The sequence below is a fragment of the Chaetodon auriga genome, chromosome 9 (genome assembly GCF_051107435.1).
Source record: "Chaetodon auriga isolate fChaAug3 chromosome 9, fChaAug3.hap1, whole genome shotgun sequence".
In the NCBI taxonomy this organism is placed as follows: Eukaryota; Metazoa; Chordata; class Actinopteri; order Chaetodontiformes; family Chaetodontidae; genus Chaetodon; species Chaetodon auriga.
In genome coordinates this window covers 28862201-28881360 of record NC_135082.1, presented here as the reverse complement: position 1 = coordinate 28881360, position 19160 = coordinate 28862201, and the positions used below count along the sequence as shown (strand labels likewise).

General features: G+C 48.9%; 3 protein-coding genes across 5 annotated transcripts in view; 1 reads left to right on the top strand and 2 right to left on the bottom strand.

The window, feature by feature from the left end:
• Positions 1 to 7527, bottom strand: part of noa1 (nitric oxide associated 1) — a 92234-nt gene extending 84707 nt beyond the window's left edge. The window contains exons 1-9 of one of the 3 annotated variants that reach the window (XR_013077565.1): positions 7202 to 7517; positions 5481 to 6473; positions 4691 to 4855; positions 4483 to 4593; positions 3868 to 3998; positions 3576 to 3707; positions 2553 to 2669; positions 2339 to 2456; positions 820 to 1320 (exon numbers count right to left, since the gene is read on the bottom strand). Coding sequence is in view for 2 of the 3 variants with exons in the window: in XM_076738976.1 (XP_076595091.1) it covers positions 1082 to 1320; positions 2339 to 2456; positions 2553 to 2669; positions 3576 to 3707; positions 3868 to 3998; positions 4483 to 4593; positions 4691 to 4855; positions 5481 to 6473; positions 7202 to 7427 (2232 nt within the window). In the remaining variant the exon portion in view is untranslated. Of the gene's footprint in view, positions 1 to 706; positions 1321 to 2338; positions 2457 to 2552; positions 2670 to 3575; positions 3708 to 3867; positions 3999 to 4482; positions 4594 to 4690; positions 4856 to 5480; positions 6474 to 7201 lie in introns of those variants that run through there. The other 2 variants (XM_076738977.1, XM_076738976.1) reach the window with 2 other exon arrangements.
• A 637-nt stretch (positions 7528 to 8164) lies between these two features.
• nipsnap3a (nipsnap homolog 3A (C. elegans)) lies at positions 8165 to 12178 on the top strand. The gene is made up of 6 exons (XM_076739273.1): positions 8165 to 8287; positions 9706 to 9913; positions 10008 to 10169; positions 10254 to 10403; positions 10618 to 10704; positions 11733 to 12178. The coding sequence occupies exons 1-6, from the start codon at positions 8201 to 8203 to the stop codon at positions 11807 to 11809; spliced, it is 771 nt and encodes a 256-aa protein (XP_076595388.1). The 5' UTR covers positions 8165 to 8200; the 3' UTR covers positions 11810 to 12178.
• Positions 12179 to 12327: 149 nt separating this feature from the next.
• Positions 12328 to 19160, bottom strand: part of abca1b (ATP-binding cassette, sub-family A (ABC1), member 1B) — a 45564-nt gene continuing 38731 nt past the window's right edge. The window contains exons 39-49 of the mRNA XM_076738947.1: positions 18969 to 19092; positions 18642 to 18771; positions 17582 to 17708; positions 17418 to 17480; positions 17181 to 17287; positions 16438 to 16579; positions 16046 to 16180; positions 15072 to 15175; positions 14058 to 14150; positions 13544 to 13787; positions 12328 to 13239 (exon numbers count right to left, since the gene is read on the bottom strand). Coding sequence (XP_076595062.1) covers positions 13102 to 13239; positions 13544 to 13787; positions 14058 to 14150; positions 15072 to 15175; positions 16046 to 16180; positions 16438 to 16579; positions 17181 to 17287; positions 17418 to 17480; positions 17582 to 17708; positions 18642 to 18771; positions 18969 to 19092 — 1407 coding nt within the window. The 3' untranslated portion in view covers positions 12328 to 13101. The remainder of the gene's footprint in view (positions 13240 to 13543; positions 13788 to 14057; positions 14151 to 15071; positions 15176 to 16045; positions 16181 to 16437; positions 16580 to 17180; positions 17288 to 17417; positions 17481 to 17581; positions 17709 to 18641; positions 18772 to 18968; positions 19093 to 19160) is intronic.

The following is a 19160-nucleotide window of genomic DNA, read 5'->3' as shown; positions in this document are numbered from 1 at the left end:
GCCTGAAGAATCTGACTTGGTGCAATATTCCCTTTCTATGAGAAGCCAAAGTGAACATGGAGCTCTGATGAGTCCAAGTTTCCGCCTGACTGGAAACAAAAGTTTGTCCTCACGTCTCTAACTTTTCCACCGAGGACATTAAGCAAATGAAACATGTCCTCAGTAAAGTTTGAAAAAACATGAGATTTGTCGAATGCTAATTATGTGAAGGTCAGATTGAGCCTCTTGTCTAGGCAGTAACGTCCTCCACTGTTTCCCATGTGCCTGTTTTCTATTGTACTGTATATTAGCGTGTATCCGATTACACTGCAGTGATAGAGTAAAGTATAAAACTGTGTTTTTTAGCTTTTTATTTCGATCATAACTTCCTGTGAAGTGACTAAAACCACCTGGGACTGTTACTAACGCGTACTTTCATTAATCTATCAGTTATTGTGAAGATTGATTCATCATTCTGTCCCAAAGACATTCAGTTCGCTCTGAAACCAACAATGAATTCCAGTGACAAACATTCTGAAAGACGAGCTCCTCCAGCGCAGTCAGCCGAAACAACACCGTCTTCATCCTTCATTAGGAAAACCAGGAATTGTCTTTTCCTGTTGGCAGTTCATCGGTTACAAAGCAGCCGGATGGAAAACAAGCTTCTCCTGTAACGACACGCATGAACGATGGAGGTCGTTCGTTTGTAGAATTAACAGAGCGATGCAATATTCAAGGTCAGTTTAATCTGTATCATACATTTTTAAATAAAGACTTTCAAAATCAGCTCATCAGCCATTTGTCTGTCTGGACATCACTCACTGTCTCACACACACACACACACACACACACACACACAGAGGAAGTGACCTGGCTCTACGTGGAACCACACACGTCACACACACGCCATCCAGGCAAAGTCTTCATCCTTGAACCTGCAGAGTCCAGACCGTCCACCAGGACGCTCTGCTGCTCTGTGTGTCCATTCACACCACGACAGTCAGCATCTGTCCTGGACAGTCAAAAGTCAGCGTCCTCTGCGTCGGGACAAACAAACATGACTGGAAACAAGCTCCTCCCACCTGTCTGTAGGTGTGTCTGTTCATTTCTTCTTCTTCTTCTTCACCTGCAGCCTCTCTGCTCCACGGGCCGACAGTCCGCTGTCCAGCAGCCCCGTCACTTTCACGGTTTTGTAGGCAGCAGATTTTCGGATGCGTTCTCCTTTCAGAGAGACGAGGTGAGGAAGCAGCGGCGGCGTCCTCACACTGAAACCCGCCGCCTCCGGACCGTGGACCCTCAACAGCAGCTGATCACCTTGTGCTGCCGTCACAGCGACCCAACCTGCAGAGAGACACAGGCAGGTTTACAGCTGACCTACAAACCTTTAGTGTCACAGAGGGAGTCTGAAAAATGTCCTCAAGTGATGTCACTCAAGTCAGCATCAGCTGAAGTGAGAAAGTGAAACGCCAGAAAGACGTGAGCAAGACGGACCTCTGCTGCCGGCTCCAGGACACGTGAGCTAATTCTAACATACACCACCACCGTCTTACACGCTGCCGTCAGCGGACCAGGTGCATTTTGGGTAACGTAGGTCCCAGGTTTAGACGAAGAAGAACAAAAGAAGAGGATGTGTCTTTTTGGCCTGCCCATCGTGAGTGTGATAATAATAATAATAATAATAATAATAAACAACTTTATTTGTATGTCACCTTTCAAACAGGAGTTGCAGCTCAAAGTGTTTTAAGAGCTTCACATAAATCTGACATGTTTCAACCTGAACGACGCAGGACGGACGCGTCCATCACTAAAGACATGACTTCAGAGCAGACGGTGGAGACAACCTTTGGAAACTCCTGACTCTGAAACTGGCCACGTCTTTATCAGTGATGAAGAGCCTGCAGGTCAGACTGCGTCCTCTTTGACACCGTCTACCTGCTCTGAACGCTGCTGACATTAAAGTCAGATCATTCGAGAGTTATGACCCCGTCACCGTTTGTTTACCTGGAAAGAAATTTAGACTGTATCTCTAAGGAAAGTTCATCAGACTTCCTGTTGTTCACAGGATTTTAGTTCAATTGAATGAAAGTGATGAAAACAGTCAAAATGGAAATCTGAATATTTTTAGTTCTGTGTAACTGAGTTACTTCATCCACTGAGGAAGATGTGATTCGATCAAAAGCTCCAGAACGCCTGAATGGACAGTTGCTGCTTCAAACGTGAGACGTTAAAAACCATCAAACTGTCACTGAGGCTCTTTTTGAACTGTGAGGTCCTTTTTGTTTTCAGGCTTTTCTGTATTAAAGGTATTTTGTGATGTTTTGTATCAGGATGTTCTTCTGATCCTGCGTCAGGTGTTTACCTGCAGACGACAGTTTGATGTCAGCAGAAGCCTCCAGGTAACCCCGACCCTCCACCCTGAACTCCTGAGGAACCAGTGCCGGAAAGTCCTTCATCCGCTCTGAGCCTCCCAGAGGAACCTGAACGCACCACCACACAGGTATCAGTGTGAGCCACGATGTGTCGAGTGTGTTTAAACAGCTGAGTGCAATCATGTGACCACAGGTCAGGCTCACCCCCAGCAGGACGTGTCCCGCATGTTTTTCATAAACGCTATCGGCCTTTTCCAGACTGGTGATGTGGACTGGGACGCGAGTGGAGGCCACCACCGAAAACCAGCAGGACTTGGGTCCCTGTGGAGGAGAAACAACAGCCAGTGTAAAACCACATGGACAGGGTGGTCACTGTAGCGCCTCCCTGAGGCTGTAACACACACCACACAACTAAAATCTGTCTGACCTGTCGACAGGTAAACACGACCTTAAGGCACCATTCATCTGTACGGTGGCCTTTTCAGGACATTCCAGACTCAGAGTTAAACTGTCAGACTGGACCCACTTTCATCACACTCAGCTAGGCTTGAAGTGCTAAATGTTAGCTAATGTTAGCATTAAGCTAAGAATCAGTTTTAAAACTGGTATTAATGCGTTTTGATCTCTGATGTCATCTGTCAGCACGTTATTTTCATTTTTCTAAAAAGTTGAAAATATTAGCACATTGCCAACTTTCAGGCTAACGACACAGGTGACAAAGAACACCAAGTGTCCAGTTTGTTAGGAACGGCGAGCTGAAAGTCCATCTGATTGTAACTATTTACCTGAACCGACGGATAAACTTCGTCCTGCAGAAGAATCGACGCAAACTGAAGCTTCACAGAGGATTTATCCCAGGACTGACCTGTTCCTAATAAACTGGACACTGTGCAGCTGCTTTATCCACTGACACTTCAACTGCTTCCAATTCTTACTCTTCAGCTTGCAGTTTAGCTGCTTTCATCTGTTACACATCAGCGGACACTTCAGCTGCTTTTACTGCTCACAAGTAACACTTCAAACCCTTTCAGCACCTCAGCTGACTCTAACACTCGCACATAACATTGAAACTTGTTTAAAAGCTCCAAAGTCTTACTGTCATTATGCTAACATGCTAACCGTTAGCTAGAGAGAACTTGTGACCTGGACTCAGATCAGTGATTAACTCAAAGGAAAAAATATTGATTATCAGTCAATCGTGTGAATGACGTGTGTCGACGTTCTGACCTGCAGGAAGTCGATTCTCGCCAATGCTCCGACAAACAGACTCATACTGGACTTCAACACAAACGTCCGAGGAACGATGGCCCGAGTGGGAACCACTGACATCACTTCCTGTTCTGTCAACAGGCTGAGGATCTGGAGAGACAGACAGACAGAGAGAGAGAGAGACAGACAGAGAAATAAGAGCAGCAAACAACATGAGAGCTGACAACTGATTGGTTGTTGGGTCTTAACTTGATAAATTGATGATGATATAATCAATTTGTGTATTGATCGATAGTGACTGGTGTCTCACATCGTGCTCCTTTATGATTCCCGGTGTGTCAAACAGCCAGTGAGCGTCTTTCAGCTCATTCAAGGTGAACTCATCAGATGACCTGCTGGGATCTGAGGTCACACAGGAGTCAAAGGTCACACAGAGGTCACCTGCAGGAGACGCCCCACTGAAGAATCATTTCCTGTATATGTTCAGGAGACCAGCGGCAGGTCCTGAGTCTACTGGTTCCAGTGGGAGACCAACTGTTATTCTGGACCACAAACATGTCAGGAGACACTTATCTTATCCTATCTTATCTTATCTTAAGTCATTCAAGCTGATATCCTGGAAGACGCTTCCAGTTTCTGTCCTGTCACATTCAGAACTCCACTGAAGAAACAGTTAAAAATAAAGAAAGAGAACGACACAGGAAACACTTGACAAACCACAGAAACAAACGCTGTCAACAACAACAACAACAAACCAAACGGATAACAACTAAACAAACAAAATGTATAGTTTTGTGGCAGCAACAGACCCCCATAGATTTCCTCTAAATCACAATCCTCCTCCTTCACTGTGACCTTTCAGGTGTCTTCCACCTGGAGCTGATGACATCACAGACCAATCTTCTAATCAGGTGTCCCTTCTCACCTTTTCTCATTTCTCCATCATCGTTTTCTCCAAAAGCCAAAATGTCGGGATCAAACTCGATCTTGTCTGGTCTGGATGTGACGTCAGACCGGAACGTTCTGCCAACACGACCTGAACAGGTGGACAGGTGAACATGTGGATAGGTGGACATGTTGACAGGTGGACAGGTGGACATGTGGACAGGTTGACAGGTGGACAGGTGTCTTACCCACGAGGTATCCCTGTTTGCTGAGGTGTCTCAGCCTCTTCAGCTCGTCCTCCGGCAGCTCGTCCTCCATCTGTCTCGAGGCTTCGTTCAGGCGTTCTTGTCGTTTGAACATCCTGTACGAAGTCGGGTTGATGATGGGAAACTTCAGCAGGTTCAGAGTCGTCCCTGAACGCACCGGGGGAGGAAAAAACACTCACATGATGATGACTCACCTCTCCGATTGTTCTTATTGGAGCAGACACGTCTTCAGGTGAGAGGTGGAGGATCAGAGGAAGTACAAACAGGAAAGGTGATGATGATTCTACGTTCCACGCTCGTTCTCCTGCTTTTCACTCGTCCTTCAAACCTTTTTGATCCATCTTTTCTTTCTTCGTGTTTTCTGCTCATGAATCGATCTTTATGTTTCTAATCTGTCTTCGTGTTGACTTCTGTTCGAGTGCATAAATGCTAACTTACGATAAAAGAACTTATTTCATGATTTGTTTCTCTGTAGCTGAAAATGACTTGACTGTTTTATTTGAAGAAAATATTTGAATGTTGTCATTAAGACGTTCGAATTTAACAGACGTTAAATCAAGAGTTATTCGGTCGACAATTAATTTCTACAGATCTGAAACAGACAAACTGAAGCATGTGAATGCCTGTTTGAGTCGTGTCTTCAGTGATTATATTCATGCTGAATTTACAGATCCAAAGAACATTTCCCATCATGCTGTGGAAACTGTATGCTTCACAATACACTGACAAACATTAAATTGACAGAAATTTGAATGGAGTCTGGTGTGCTCACCAGGCCATGGAGATATGGTGGCCTTGTGGATGATGTCGGAGGCTTTCGACTTGCAGTAGTCAGACTCGAGCAGCGTGTTGAAGAGCGTCGACTTCCCGGCGTTGGCGCTGCCCACCAGGTACACGTCACCTTTGTACTTCCAGGACCTCTGCAGGCTGGTGATCAGACCCTCAATGCCGTACCCGGTCTTAGCGCTGATCAGGTGGATGTCGGTCACCTGACCACCGAACCCAGCGTCCTGACAGTGCTGAGAGAGCCGCCGTTTGATTCGCTGCAGGTAGTTGGGCGAGTCTGCCGGCAGGAGGTCGATCTTATTGCCGAGGATGACGACATGTTTGTTGGTCCCCACCAGCTCGGGCAGGTCGGGAACAATGGAGTCAGGGACGTCCAGCAGGTCAACAATGAGCAGCACCAGACCCTTGAGGGGGCGGATCTGCTGCACCACTGTCCGGTACTGGTCTGTGGACATGTGGAGGCTCAGTGCCTTGTGGTGGTGTGTGAGCAGGTGACACCGCTGGCAGGTAGCTCCACTCAGACGCTCCTCATCCAGCAGCACCTTGAACTTCTCACTGGGCAGGTATCCGGGGACGGCGGGGGCAGTGCAGTGCAGGATGGCGCCACAACCTGAGCAGCAGGCGTCACTGACCGGTACATCCACATCCGGGGTGCCGAACACCTTATGCTCACCTTTCCCCGTCCTCTTCTTCTTCTTCGCCGCCACAACGTTATCATCCAGCGGGAAATCGATGTCGTGAAACTGGATGAGAGAGTCTGGCTCCACCTCCCGCTGGGTCACGCCCCTCAACACCTGCAGCTGCCGCTCCAGAGACCTCAGGTGTCTCTGAGGAGGAACCTGAGGACGACTGGCCGGAGATCCAGGAGGAGGAGAGCTGTGGTGTCCTTCAGGAGCAGCAGAGGAGGAGGAGGAGGAGGAGGAGGAGGAGGAGGAGGAGGAGAGGTGTCCGTCCTCCTGATGGTGTTCCTCTTCTGGATCTGAAGCACCAGGAGAAAAGAAGAAGAAGATGGAGAAGGATCAGACTTCCTGCTGGGTGACGTAGGTAAAATCTGTTTTCATGGTATTTGTAGTTTTACAGTGTAATACGACTTCATACTCCTCCATGTTTTCTGATCTGCTTCTGCTTTCACCTCCTGGTCATACAAACTCGGCTCCTCCTCCACCTTCACCTCCTCATCCAATCAGTAACGTCGCCACACTTTCTCTGTTTGAACACCTCACATCATTTCTTCTTAATGTCTGTTAGGTTTCTGTCAATAACACTGATCACTTCCTGCTGTTTCAAATTAAAAGCCTTCAAGCAGCTGAAAGGGCGTTTTTTGGCTTTTAATGTGACATCAGCAGGAAGTGTTTAGTTTCATGAATAGAAGCTGAAAAACAACAAAGGAATTAAATAAGACAGTAGCTAAAAACTGTTTTCAGAGTTGATTTCAGCACACTACAACACGAATGTCTGATACTTTCAGAGTTTATTGATTTATTGATTTAGCAATACGAGTCTTTACTAAGACATCTGTTTCACTTCAGGCACTGAAGTCAGATTTCCTGTCAGCTTTTACTGTGCCATAGAATAACCAGAGCCAATGACTCCGTGTGGCTCCAGGGGCCCCGGAGGACCGCAGGTCCGGGTCCTGCTGCAGTACTGCAGTATTGCAGTTTACGTGTATTTGTACATTACTTCCGGCCATCCGTCTGGGTGTCTCACCTGTACAGTCCAGAAAGACGAACTGCTCCTCCAGGTTCGGGTCCACCGTGCAGGTCCGGACTGGCCCCCCGTGTCTGCCGCAGAGCTGCCGGTTCAACCCTCGACTTGGCGCGACCTCTGAGCCCGGCAGTGACCCCGCATCGCCCGCAGCGGGGACACGGCGGCCGGGAAAACAAACCGCTCTCCACAGCGACCTGCGGACACTCACCTGAAGCACCTTCAACATGTTTCACTCCTCTGAACACACCTGAACACACCTGGACACCTCGGAGCCCCGAACACATGAGACTCCACGCCTGAGAACGTTCAACTTCCTGAACGGATGTGACGTAAAACTCGTCATTTATTTATGTTCCGCTAAAGGAAACGAAAATTATTCTGTTTTCAGGGTTAAACCAAATATTTCAATTATCGATAAAGAAGAAATGTGACAGATTAATGTTTGACCAATAACTTGAAAAAAGACTTAAAGATCGTGACGTCACAAGACGACAGGAAAAACGTTTTTTAACAACTTTTAGTGAAAATGTGCGAAAATGCACAATTTTTTCATAACTTAAAAAACAGACATCCGAACAAATGTCGTAAACAAAACCAACCAATAACACAAAGGAAGTTTATTTAAGAAAACATCTCAAAATAAATCAATACACGAGCCACAGCACTGAAATCTGATATCGATCTGCTGACTCAAACTTTACACTATGACTGCAAAGATTTTAGGAACAGAGAAAGAAGACAGGAGGTCTCACTCTGTCAGGAACTCCTGTGGATTCATAATGTGAACAACTGGTTTAATGTCGATTCGAGGTTTCTATTTTATTTTTATTGTCTCCTCAGAACAGAAGAGGAAGTGTGCGTCGCTGCTGGGCTGGTTGCCATGGTAGCGCGCTCACAGTTGGAGCAGGCCTTTTGGTCTGAGTGAGACCTCCTTCACACAGGATCTCTGGCTGCCTGGTGACTTCCTGTCTGCTCGTCCTTCCTCGCTTCACTCTCAACATGCTGAAGTTCAGGAGCTCCGCGCTGAGACCAGCTGCTGTCCTGCTCTCACCTGCTGCTGCTCCTGCTGCTGCTGCTGCTGCTCAGGTGAGTTTACCTGTCAGGAAGCGCAGGCCCGAGAGTCCTGAGGACGCGTCCTCCTCAAATACGAGCAGCGTTTGACCCTCTGAGCTGCGGCTCAGGACTAAAACACTTCACTTCTTAAACTCCAGACTAAAGTGAGCTGCAGGTCAGGTTCAAACTCGTCGTCTGAGTTTGAATCTCAGGTTTCTGCATCCTGATTCACTCAAGTTTGAGAGTTTGTCATTGATCTTTGAACCAATCAGAGACAAAAGGTCAAAACAAGAAGTTTAAGATTAACCAGCGTTAGGGGCCTCTGCAGAGATAAGGCTTCACCTGATGGCCAGACCAGGTCAGACCAGACGAGGTAAGACCAGCACACCTTTATGAGTTTATGGTTTGATATTAACACCAGATAAAACAGAATGTTTCATTACTTGTGTGTAAACGTACTTTCATTTCTTGGAGATTTATCTTAGCCTTAACCTTAATCCTATAATTGAAGGACCGACATTCTGGGGACCTGCGTTTTGTCCCCTCAGTAAGTTGAGTCCTCACATTGTGTCTTTGTAAACAAACTGATGTCCCCACAACGTGAGGTATACATACACGCACGCACGCACGCACACGCTCTCGGTGTTGGTTCACGGTCCATAGTCACGTCCTCTGTAGTGACGTCTTTTGTCCAGCAGGTGGCAGCATGAGCCTGATTCTCAGTTGAAGTGTTCAGCTCGTTTCTTCTTTGACTGTTTTTTAATTAATAAACTACAATTTAATAATTAAAGAAAAACTTCAGTTTTATTAAAGACGAAACATCCAAAATGCTCCATCAGCACAATGAAGTAATATAAATCATATTTACTTAAATACATGACGAGAAAATGAAATTAGAGTGAATAAAAAAGTAAAATGAGAAGAAACAAACAAACAAACAAACATATTATTAATCATATTAACACAACGTTCCTGCAACAACAAAGACGTTCAGAGACTCGAAGGACGAGAAAGAAATGGTTTGTGGTCCGGTCCGCTCCAGTCCAGTCCAGTCTAGTCCGGTCGAGTCCAGTCCGGTCCGGTCGAGTCCGGTCCGGTCCAGTTAGTCCAGTCCGGTCCACGGTCCAGTCCAGTCCGGTCCATTCCGGTCCGGTCCGGTCCAGTCCAGTCCGGTCCATTCCGGTCCAGTCCACTCCGGTCCAGTCCGGTCCGGTCCACTCCGGTCCGGTCCGCGGTCCACTCCAGTCCATTCCGGTCCGGTCCGGTCCGGTCCGCGGTCCACTCCAGTCCATTCCGGTCCAGTCCGGTCCGGTCCACTCCAATCCGGTCCGGTCAGGTCCGCGGTCCAGTCCGGTCCGGTCCAATCCGGTCCACTCCGGTCCGGTCTGCGGTCCAGGGAAAGTCCAGGCTCTGAGGTGACTCTTCCTCTGCTTCTTTGCTCCTCTCTGCAGCCTCGTGTGCGTCTCTCCACGGGCCCCCAGCAGGAACACAGAACCTTCTATGAGTTCCGCACCTACTGCGTCCGTCCAGACCAGAACGCTGCTTTTCTCAAACTGACCAATGAGAAGATCCACCTGCGCACCGCCCACTCTGAGCTGATTGGCTACTGGAGCGTTGAGTACGGCGGCCTGAACAAGGTTTTCCATATTTGGAAATATGGTAAGAACATTGTTCTCTGTTTGATGGTTCTTCATCACCAGGTTTTTAAACGTGTAACAGACTTCCCTGTCCTCCTCCTCCCCCTCCTCCTCAGACAGTTACTCTCAGCGGGCAGCTGTTCGGGCAGCCTTGTCTCAGGACCCGGTCTGGCTGTCAGAGTACATCTCCCGGGCCATACCGATGCTGACGTCTCAGGACAACGAGGTCGTCTACCTGCTTCCTTGGAGTCAGCTGCAGAGGCCGCCACAGGAGGGCGGTAAGCCCCGCCCCCACGCCGTCAAAACTACGTAACTGCTTTCAATGACGTCACGTCTGCATTATGACACCAGGTGTGTTTCAGGTGTGTACGAGCTGGTTTCCTTCCAGATGCGTCCCGGAGGTCCGGCAGTTTGGGGCAACGCCTTCCAGGCTGCTGTCTCTGCCCATGATGCACCGGGGTACGGCAAGCTGATGGGAGCCTTCCACAGCGAGTTTGGCGTGCTGAACAGAGGTACGCTGTAAAAAATAATGCTGCGAAAAGCTTCGGCACGCGCCGTGACTGAATTTGCTTTGTGATGTTTTGGTGCTAAACTTTGAAACACTGTAAATAATAACCAGCCAAGAAACACCTGAAAGATGCTGCTCACCTGTTCTGAGTGTAAACAGGTGATCACACAGACTGCGTGTGTGCGTTGATGATGATGATGTCACTGTATCTCGGTCAGTTCACGCCCTCTGGTGGTTTGAGAGCGCCGACCAGCGAGCTGAAGTTCGACACAAAGCTCACACTGACGCCCGGGTGGTCGCTGCAGGTGAGACTCCGCCCCTGATGCTGAGTGACATCATATGCTGTGACGTCATACACAACATCGTATAACATCACACGTGATGCTGTATTCAGAGCTGCACACGACAGACTGATGTAGTGTGTAGTTTGTACTACATAGTACTGCAGTATGCACTAAATACTGCATGTTCAGGTTATTTCACAGTATAATCAGGAGCGCAGCTAACAGAAAAAGCATAAACCTGCAGGAGGAGGAGGTCATACGTGACTCCTGCTGAGTCACTTTCATGTCAGCTGACGTCCACCAGTTGATCCCATCAAGTGTCTCCAGTGGCTTTACGTCCAGTTTCCGTCTTTGAGTTTCTGTCCGTCCGCTGCAGCTCGATGTTTGGAAGCTTCACGGCGAATAAAAAAGGTTTTGATGGGCTGAAGAAAACTTTTTTAAATCTCTGCAAACATTGTTTAGTTCTTCCTGTTACACAGCTGCAGCTCTTTGTCCAACGTGTTCAGAGGTTTGCGTTGGACACTGGTCTCCCGGTGGACCGTTTGTCCTCCGGCTTTGACGGCTTCTCGATGGCGGTCTGAAAACTGGTGTTCATACGTCGAGTTTTCGGAGGGAGGATCTTTATTTTGGAACATTTGCAGACTTATTGTTTCTGGTCCTCGTGTTATGATATCTGGTATCACTCGTATTGATGTATTTAGTGAAGACCTGTGGACACAAAGATGTTTTTGGATTCTGGATGGACCACAGGTCGATGGAGTCAGCGGATCTCCTGAAAAATTACATTTAATGAACTTCAGAAACGTCTGCAGATGATCCAAAAAGTGAGAAAAAGTCACAACATTTGAGCAAAGATTCAGATGAACTGAGTTCTTAAAGTGACCAGTTTTGAGTCTAAAGCAGTTCAGGGGGTCAGGGGTCAGGGTCAGGTCAGGGTCAGGGGTCAGGGTCAGGTCAGGGTCAGGTCAGGGTTGTTGTGGATAAAGTGATCATTAAAGGATGGTGATCAATAACCAATCAGCACTAACAGATCTGTCTCTCTCCCTCAGTCAGAAACAGCGTCCTCCATCTGGACTCGCAGGACAATAAACTCATGTTTCCTTGTCCATTCTCTCCACTGAAGTAACTTCCTGTCCTCACACCTGCGTCTCCACAGCAACAGAGACAAACATCATAAACTTTAGTAAAACCAGTCCTCACCTCCCTGCAGTCCTGAACCTCCAACACCTGGCTGAGCCTAAGCACCGCCCTGTTCCCTTGATGAACCAATCACAGCTTAGCATGAACATTTTCCTGCTGTCCAGCTTCAGCTCAGAGACACAGTGAGGAGGACGAGTTAAAGAGGAAGAGCTGATGTAAATGAATGTTTCACATCGTTAGAAACAGAATAATTCTGAGTCTGTATTAAAAGACCGTCAGCGTTTGAGTGACAGCTGCAGCATCCAATCACAGGCAGTCTGTTAAAAGTACCTGAATAAACTAAAACATGAACATTTGTCCTGTCTGTTCCACTCAGTCATCAATGACTTTAGTTATTGATCAGTTCCATTTATTGACTCTTATCTAATCATTATTGATCGCTAGTTATTGAGCGTCTGTGTGTGTGAGTGTGTGTGAGTGTGAATCAAAGAGCACACAGAAGCTGCGCAGACGTAGATTTGTCTCGTTTTATTGGTCGTTCAGTCAGTAACAGTTCTTCTTCCCATCAGCCTCTCTGTCACTTTAAATAATGATGCGTAATGATTTCAGTGCAAAGACGAAGTCTGATGGCGTGAACACGTAAAGTGCTAAACTCCTTCGGTCCAATCAGGAAGCTGAAGGAGGGACGATCGATCGGCTGTTCGGGGAACTGGTCAATACTGTAGTGTGCCGTCAGCTGATGAGGTATTTCACTGCTTCACACCAAACAAAACAAATCTGCTCTTTTTACCGTCTTTTCCTAAAAAAAACTACAAAATCAATCAACTCTTTTCCTCTTTGCATCGAGCTCTATGATTGGCTGTTGAACGCTAAGGAAGCAGTCGCGCCACCTCGGCCTCAGCTAAGATAAGACAAGAAATTACTCTGCGTTTCAGCTACTCGTATAAATAAAGGTCAGCTCAATAAAAACGGATTCAAACGCTGTAAAAAACGGTCTGATTGAAATGATTGACAGACCTGAAGGTTCATTAAGGCGGCGCTTCAATCACTGAAGAGACGGAAGTTATTCAAGTTTCTTTAACACTTGGTCCGGTCGGAGGCCGGCGGCCGCTCGGCACCTCCGCGAGAAATCATTTGCATTGACTGGCATGAGGCGGCGGTGACTCCGCCCACAGTATTCAAATCAGTATGACATCATAACAGGTGAGGAGGGGGCGTGCCCTCCGCTGCAGGTCGAGTCCAGGCTGAAGCTCCAGCCTCCTAAACGCGATCACGTGATCACACCACGCTCTCGCCCTCGGCGGCTCGCCGGCTCGAGCCCAGCGTGGAAACGCCGGCGGGGACGTCGTTCCGTCTCACCGAGTTGTCTTTGGAGTGATAGTCGTCACTCTGGTCCTTCGCAAAGTTCACAAACACCTGAAACACCAGAAACACCAAATGAAACCACTGAGACCTGCTGAAGGTAACTGAGGTGTCACAGTTTAGGTCGAGGCGCCGAAAGCAGCCCAACCGTCACCTGAACAGTCTTTCTGCTCAGGTGTCACACCTGCAGGCCGCTGAAGAGGCCGCGAAAGCACAGGTGTGCGGACAGATTCCCTCAAAGTTTAACGTTTCAGGTCTGAACAGGTGTCCGACCGACAGGTGTGCTCCATGTCTTTACCTGGTCCAGGTGTGTGTTTCGTGTGTGTACCTGGTCCAGGTGTGTGTTTCGTCTCCTCACCTGGTCCAGCGTGGTCTGAGTGACGGAGTAGTCTTCGATCCTCAGCGTGTCTTTGTTCTTGGCCAGGATGGAGAAGATGTGAGTGAGCGAGGTGAGCGACGATGGCAGCTGGTACTGCAGCATGTTCCTGTGCTTCTCCTTCAGCGTGCTGCCGCTCAGCTCGCTCTCGATGAACTTGATGACGGGCAGCAGGTCGGGGTCGGGCCCCGCCACCCGCAGGATGATGGTGTACCCGTCGCCGAACCTGATGGACAAAACCGTCGTTTTTTACCGGAATCAAAGACGTTTGGATTTGTCCCAAATTCATGTCGATAATGTGTCTCTGCTCCGTCCATTCAGCCGTTTGTGTCCTCAAACATTTGGACCTTCGATTCGCTCAAAGTCGACAAACGACACTTCAGATATTTCTGCATGTTTCTATTCAACAAGCTGCATTCTGAATTCAGTACAAAGGTGTGTGTGTGTGTGTGTGTGTGTGTGTGTGTGTGTGTGTGTGTGTGTGTGTGAGTTTTACTTGTTCTTCAGGTGTTGGACGCTGCCGAGACATCTGAACCTGCCGTTGACCATGATGGCCATCCTGGTGCACAGAGCCTCACACTCCTCCATACTGCACACAACATACACACACAGTGAATATACACACCGCTACTACACACCGAGACAACAGAGGACATGAGGACATCATGAGGACAAAAACTAAGGAGACAAACGCTGGGTGAAAACAACAAAGAGAACAGTGGAGAAACAGAAACTGAGGACATTTCATGAGGACACTGAGGACACACAGGCAAAGAAGCCAACTGAGGACCTGAATGAAGACCATAAAAAGAGGACACAAACGGTGGTCACTATTAGACAACCTCAACTGAAGATGTGAAGACACCACGAGGACAGCAACCAAGGACACAAACTGAGGACATTTCATCAGTACACCAGTGGACACTCTGTGAGGACATATGTTAATCACACTATCCAAAGACAAACTTGTCCTCAGGTGTGCTTGTCTCTCAGTGGACATGTCACTCCTTCTACCTGTCTATCTGGACAGGACAGACAGAGTGTATCTACCCGTGCGAGGTGAGGACAGACAGAGCGTGTCTCGAGGACAGACAGAGTGTGTCTACCTGTGTGAGGTGAGGACAGACAGAGCGTGTCTCGAGGACAGACAGAGTGCCTCTACCTGTCCGAGGTGAGGACAGACAGAGTGTGTCTACCTGTGCGAGGTGAGGACAGACAGAGCGTGTCTCGAGGACAGACAGAGTGTGTTCACCTGTGCGAGGTGAGGACAGACAGAGCGTGTCTAGAGGACAGACAGAGTGTGTCTACCTGTGCGAGGTGAGGACAGACAGAGCGTGTCTAGAGGACAGACAGAGTGTGTCTACCTGTGTGAGGTGAGGACAGACAGAGCGTGTCTACCTGTGCGAGGTGAGGACAGACAGAGCGTGTCTAGAGGACAGACAGAGTGTGTCTACCTGTGCGAGGTGAGGACAGACAGAGCGTGTCTAGAGGACAGACAGAGTGTGTCTACCTGTGTGAGGTGAGGACGACGGAGCGTCCCTCCTTGATGACGCTGTGGATGCAGTTCCAGAGCGCCCGGCGAGCTTTGGGGTCCATGCCGGTTGTGGGCTCGTCCTGTAACGAGGAGGACAGCCAGGTTGAGGTTGGCCCACAGGTGGAGCAGGAAGCAGAGGGAGAAGGTGAGGAGGAGGGGGAGGAGGGGCATCGCTCTCTCTTCTTCTCTGTTTGCTCGTTCTAACCTCGTCCGTCTTTCTTCTGCTCTCATTAAACAGCTGCAGCTCCTTTTAATCCTCTGTTACACAACCAGTCAGCACTCAGCTGCTTTCTGATTGGCCCACCGGGCTCTGATGCTGTTGTGTAACGCCGCTCTGCTCGGCGGTTCAAACTCTAACTGTTTAATCTTCATCTCTGACTCACTGCTGAGCTGCACCGCTAACACCTGCTAATTAGCATGCAAAAGGTACGAATGTGATTGGCTCTACAGATTCCTCTTCCTGTTTCCTCTTTAACCCAAAACAGGAACTTTCCAGAAGTGACAGACACACGTCAACATGGAGGATGTAAACAACACGTCAACATGGAGGATGTAAACGACGTCAACATGGAGGATGTAAACGATGTCAACATGGAGGATGTAAACGACGTCAACATGGAGGATGTAAACAACACGTCAACATGGAGGATGTAAACGACGTCAACATGGAGGATGTAAACGATGTCAACATGGAGGATGTAAACGACGTCAACATGGAGGATGTAAACAACACGTCAACATGGAGGATGTAAACGACGTCAACATGGAGGATTTAAACGACGTCAACATGGAGGATGTAAACAACACGTCAACATGGAGGATGTAAACGACGTCAACATGGAGGATGTAAACGACGTCAACATGGAGGATGTAAACAACACGTCAACATGGAGGATGTAAATGACGTCAACATGAGCAAGCTCCATTCTCCGTGTGTGTGTGTGTGTTACCAGGAAGACGACAGGTGGAGCACCAATCAGAGCCATGGCTGTGGACAGTTTCCTCATGTTTCCTCCACTGTAACTTCCTGCTGCTTTGTCAGCGTACTTCACCAAACCCAACTTCCTGACCGCCCACTCTGCCACCTGTCAATCAGACGCATCAGCATCATCATCATCATCATCATCATCATCGTCATCATCATCGTCATCATCATCGTCGTCGTCGTCGTCCCCAGCAGCAGCCGCATCGCTGTATCCTTCTGAGTTGTTTTCTTCCTCTTTTTGTGACCCCTGTGTGACCCCTGTGTGACCCCTGTGTGACCCCTGTGTGACCTCTGTGTGACCCCTGCAGTGTGTAGTTGTGCACTAAGTGTGTGTGTGTGTTTGCGGTTCACCCTCACGTCGCACACTTCCTCCTCGGGGACGCCTCTCAGGATGGCGTACAGCTCCAGGTGTTCTCTTCCTGTCAGCAGCTCGTTGATGGAGTCAAACTGAGGACAGTAACCCATGTTCTGATGGACTTCATCGATCTCCCTCAGGATACTGCACGCACGCGCGCACACACACACACACACACACACACACACACACACACACACACACACACACACACACACACACACACACAGAGTTCAGTGGGGGTCAAACAGTTTTTGGGGAGCCCTCATTGACAGGTGGGTCCTGCTTCATCACCTGGTGTTACTGATTGACGTGTTTGGACGCCGCCGCAGACCGAAGTCTGACCGAAGCATTAAATAAACACATAAGTGTTAAAATAACGACGTGTGTGTGTGTGTGTGTGTGTGTGTGTGTGTGTGTGTGTGCGCGTGCTGGACCTGCGGGGGCCCAGAGCCGCAGGTTGAGAACCTCATGTGGCTTTGAGATTAACTGATGGAGCAACACTTTATTCTGTCATTAATGAGCTTAAGGACAAACAAAGCGGAGCCTGTAGAACTTCCAGCATGTCTCTAATCTGAGGACAAACATCTGAGGACAAACGTCTGAGGACAAACATCTGAGAGGACAAACGTCTGAGAGGACAAACATCAGAGGACAAACATCTGAGAGGACAAACGTCTGAGAGGACAAACGTCGTCCTGAACTCAGCAGCGGCAGCGGTCTGCTGCATGACCTTTGACCTCACCTCTTCCCGGCCAGGAAGGCCTCCCCGCTGGTCACCAGCGTGTCTCCCGTCAGCATCTTGAAGGTGGTGGTCTTTCCGGCCCCGTTCACCCCGAGCAGCCCGAAGCACTGAGCGCGTGCACGCACGCACGCACGCACACACACACACACACACACACACACACACACACCAGGGTCAGGTGTGACGCTCCATTGGCTAAATGGTTATTAACGAGTGGACGAGCACGGCGAGTCTCACCTCTCCAGGTGGAATCCCGACACACAGCCGATCCACCGCCGGCTTCTGCTTCCTCTTAAACACCTGTGGGTCACATTCCATTCAGTTCATCCACTCATCAAGTCAAACAGGTGAGATGATAATGTCCTCTGTGTGTGTGTGTGTGTGTGTGTGTGTGTGTGTACCTTGGTGAGCTGCCGGAGCTCGAGGATGTCTCCGTGTCCAAGGCCATGGACGATCCTCTGTCTCTCTCGGGCCACGTCCTCGTCCTCCTCACCCAGAGGTCCCAGTTTAGTGAGTTTACTGACTGACCTGCCGACACACACACACACACACACACACACACACACACACACACAAAGACACACACGTGTACGTTGTTGTAAATTCTGAACAGAGAATTGAGTCATTTTCATTCACAGATTTTGCTAATGAAAGTCTGTTGAGGCATGTGTGTGTGCGTGTCTGTGTGTGTGTGTGTGTGTGTGTGTGTGTGTGTGTGTGTGTGTGTGTGTGCGTGTCTGTGTGTGTGTGTGTGTGTGTGTGTGTGTGCGTGTGTGTGTGTGTGTGTGCGTGTCTGTGTGTGTGTGTGCGTGTCTGTGTGTGTGCGTGTCTGTGTGTGTGTGTGCGTGTGTGTGTGTGCGTGTGTGTGTGTGCGTGTGCGTGTCTGTGTGTGTGCGTGTCTGTGTGTGTGTGTGTGTGTGTGTGTGCGTGTCTGTGTGTGTGTGTGCGTGTCTGTGTGTGTGCATGTCTGTGTGTGTGTGTGTGTGTGCGTGTGTGTGTGTGCGTGTGCGTGTCTGTGTGTGTGCGTGTCTGTGTGTGTGTGTGTGCGTGTCTGTGTGTGCGTGTGTGTGTGTGTGTGTGCGTGTCTGTGTGTGTGTGTGTGTGTGTGTGTGTGTGCGTGTCTGTGTGTGTGTGTGCGTGTCTGTGTGTGTGCGTGTCTGTGTGTGTGTGTGTGTGTGTGTGTGTGCGTGTGTGTGTGTGCGTGTGCGTGTCTGTGTGTGTGCGTGTCTGTGTGTGTGTGTGTGTGTGTGTGTGCGTGTCTGTGTGTGTGTGTGCGTGTCTGTGTGTGTGCGTGTCTGTGTGTGTGTGTGTGTGTGCGTGTGTGTGTGTGCGTGTCTGTGTGTGTGCGTGTCTGTGTGTGTGTGTGTGCGTGTGTGTGTGTGCGTGTGTGTGTGTGTGTGTGCGTGTCTGTGTGTGTGCGTGTCTGTGCGTGTCTGTGTGTGTGTGTGTGTGTGTGTGTACCTGGGTTTGATGAAGAATCTGTACTGGATGAGGAGTGTGATGATGAAGAAGACCACTCCCTCCACAGCCATCGCAAACAGGTTCTTTCCCACCATGTCCCACTCCAGAGGGGAGCGGAACCTGTTCTCACCTGAAACAACGGCCAATCAGAAGTGAGCAGCACCGCAGGAAGTCACAGGAACTTGGCAAAATAAAATGTAATAAAACGTCATCTGGTGGACGTTCGTGGGATCGAAGCTTCTGATGTTTCTGAGAAAATGTGAATCCTGAAGATGCACGCATTAACCTGTCACAGTGTGTGCGTGCGTGCGTGCGTGCGCATGTTACCAAATCTTTCGAGGGCATCGGCCATCGCCTGGTTCTTCACCATGTCGATGAGTCCACGACCGAGACAGAAGTGAGGGAAGATGAGGAGGACGTTCTTCAGGATGTCGTTGATTCCTCCGATTTCCTGGAAACAGAGAGTTAAACCGCACATTTACTTTAAGTCTGAGCTTTAGATTAAAGCCGCGGTCGGTC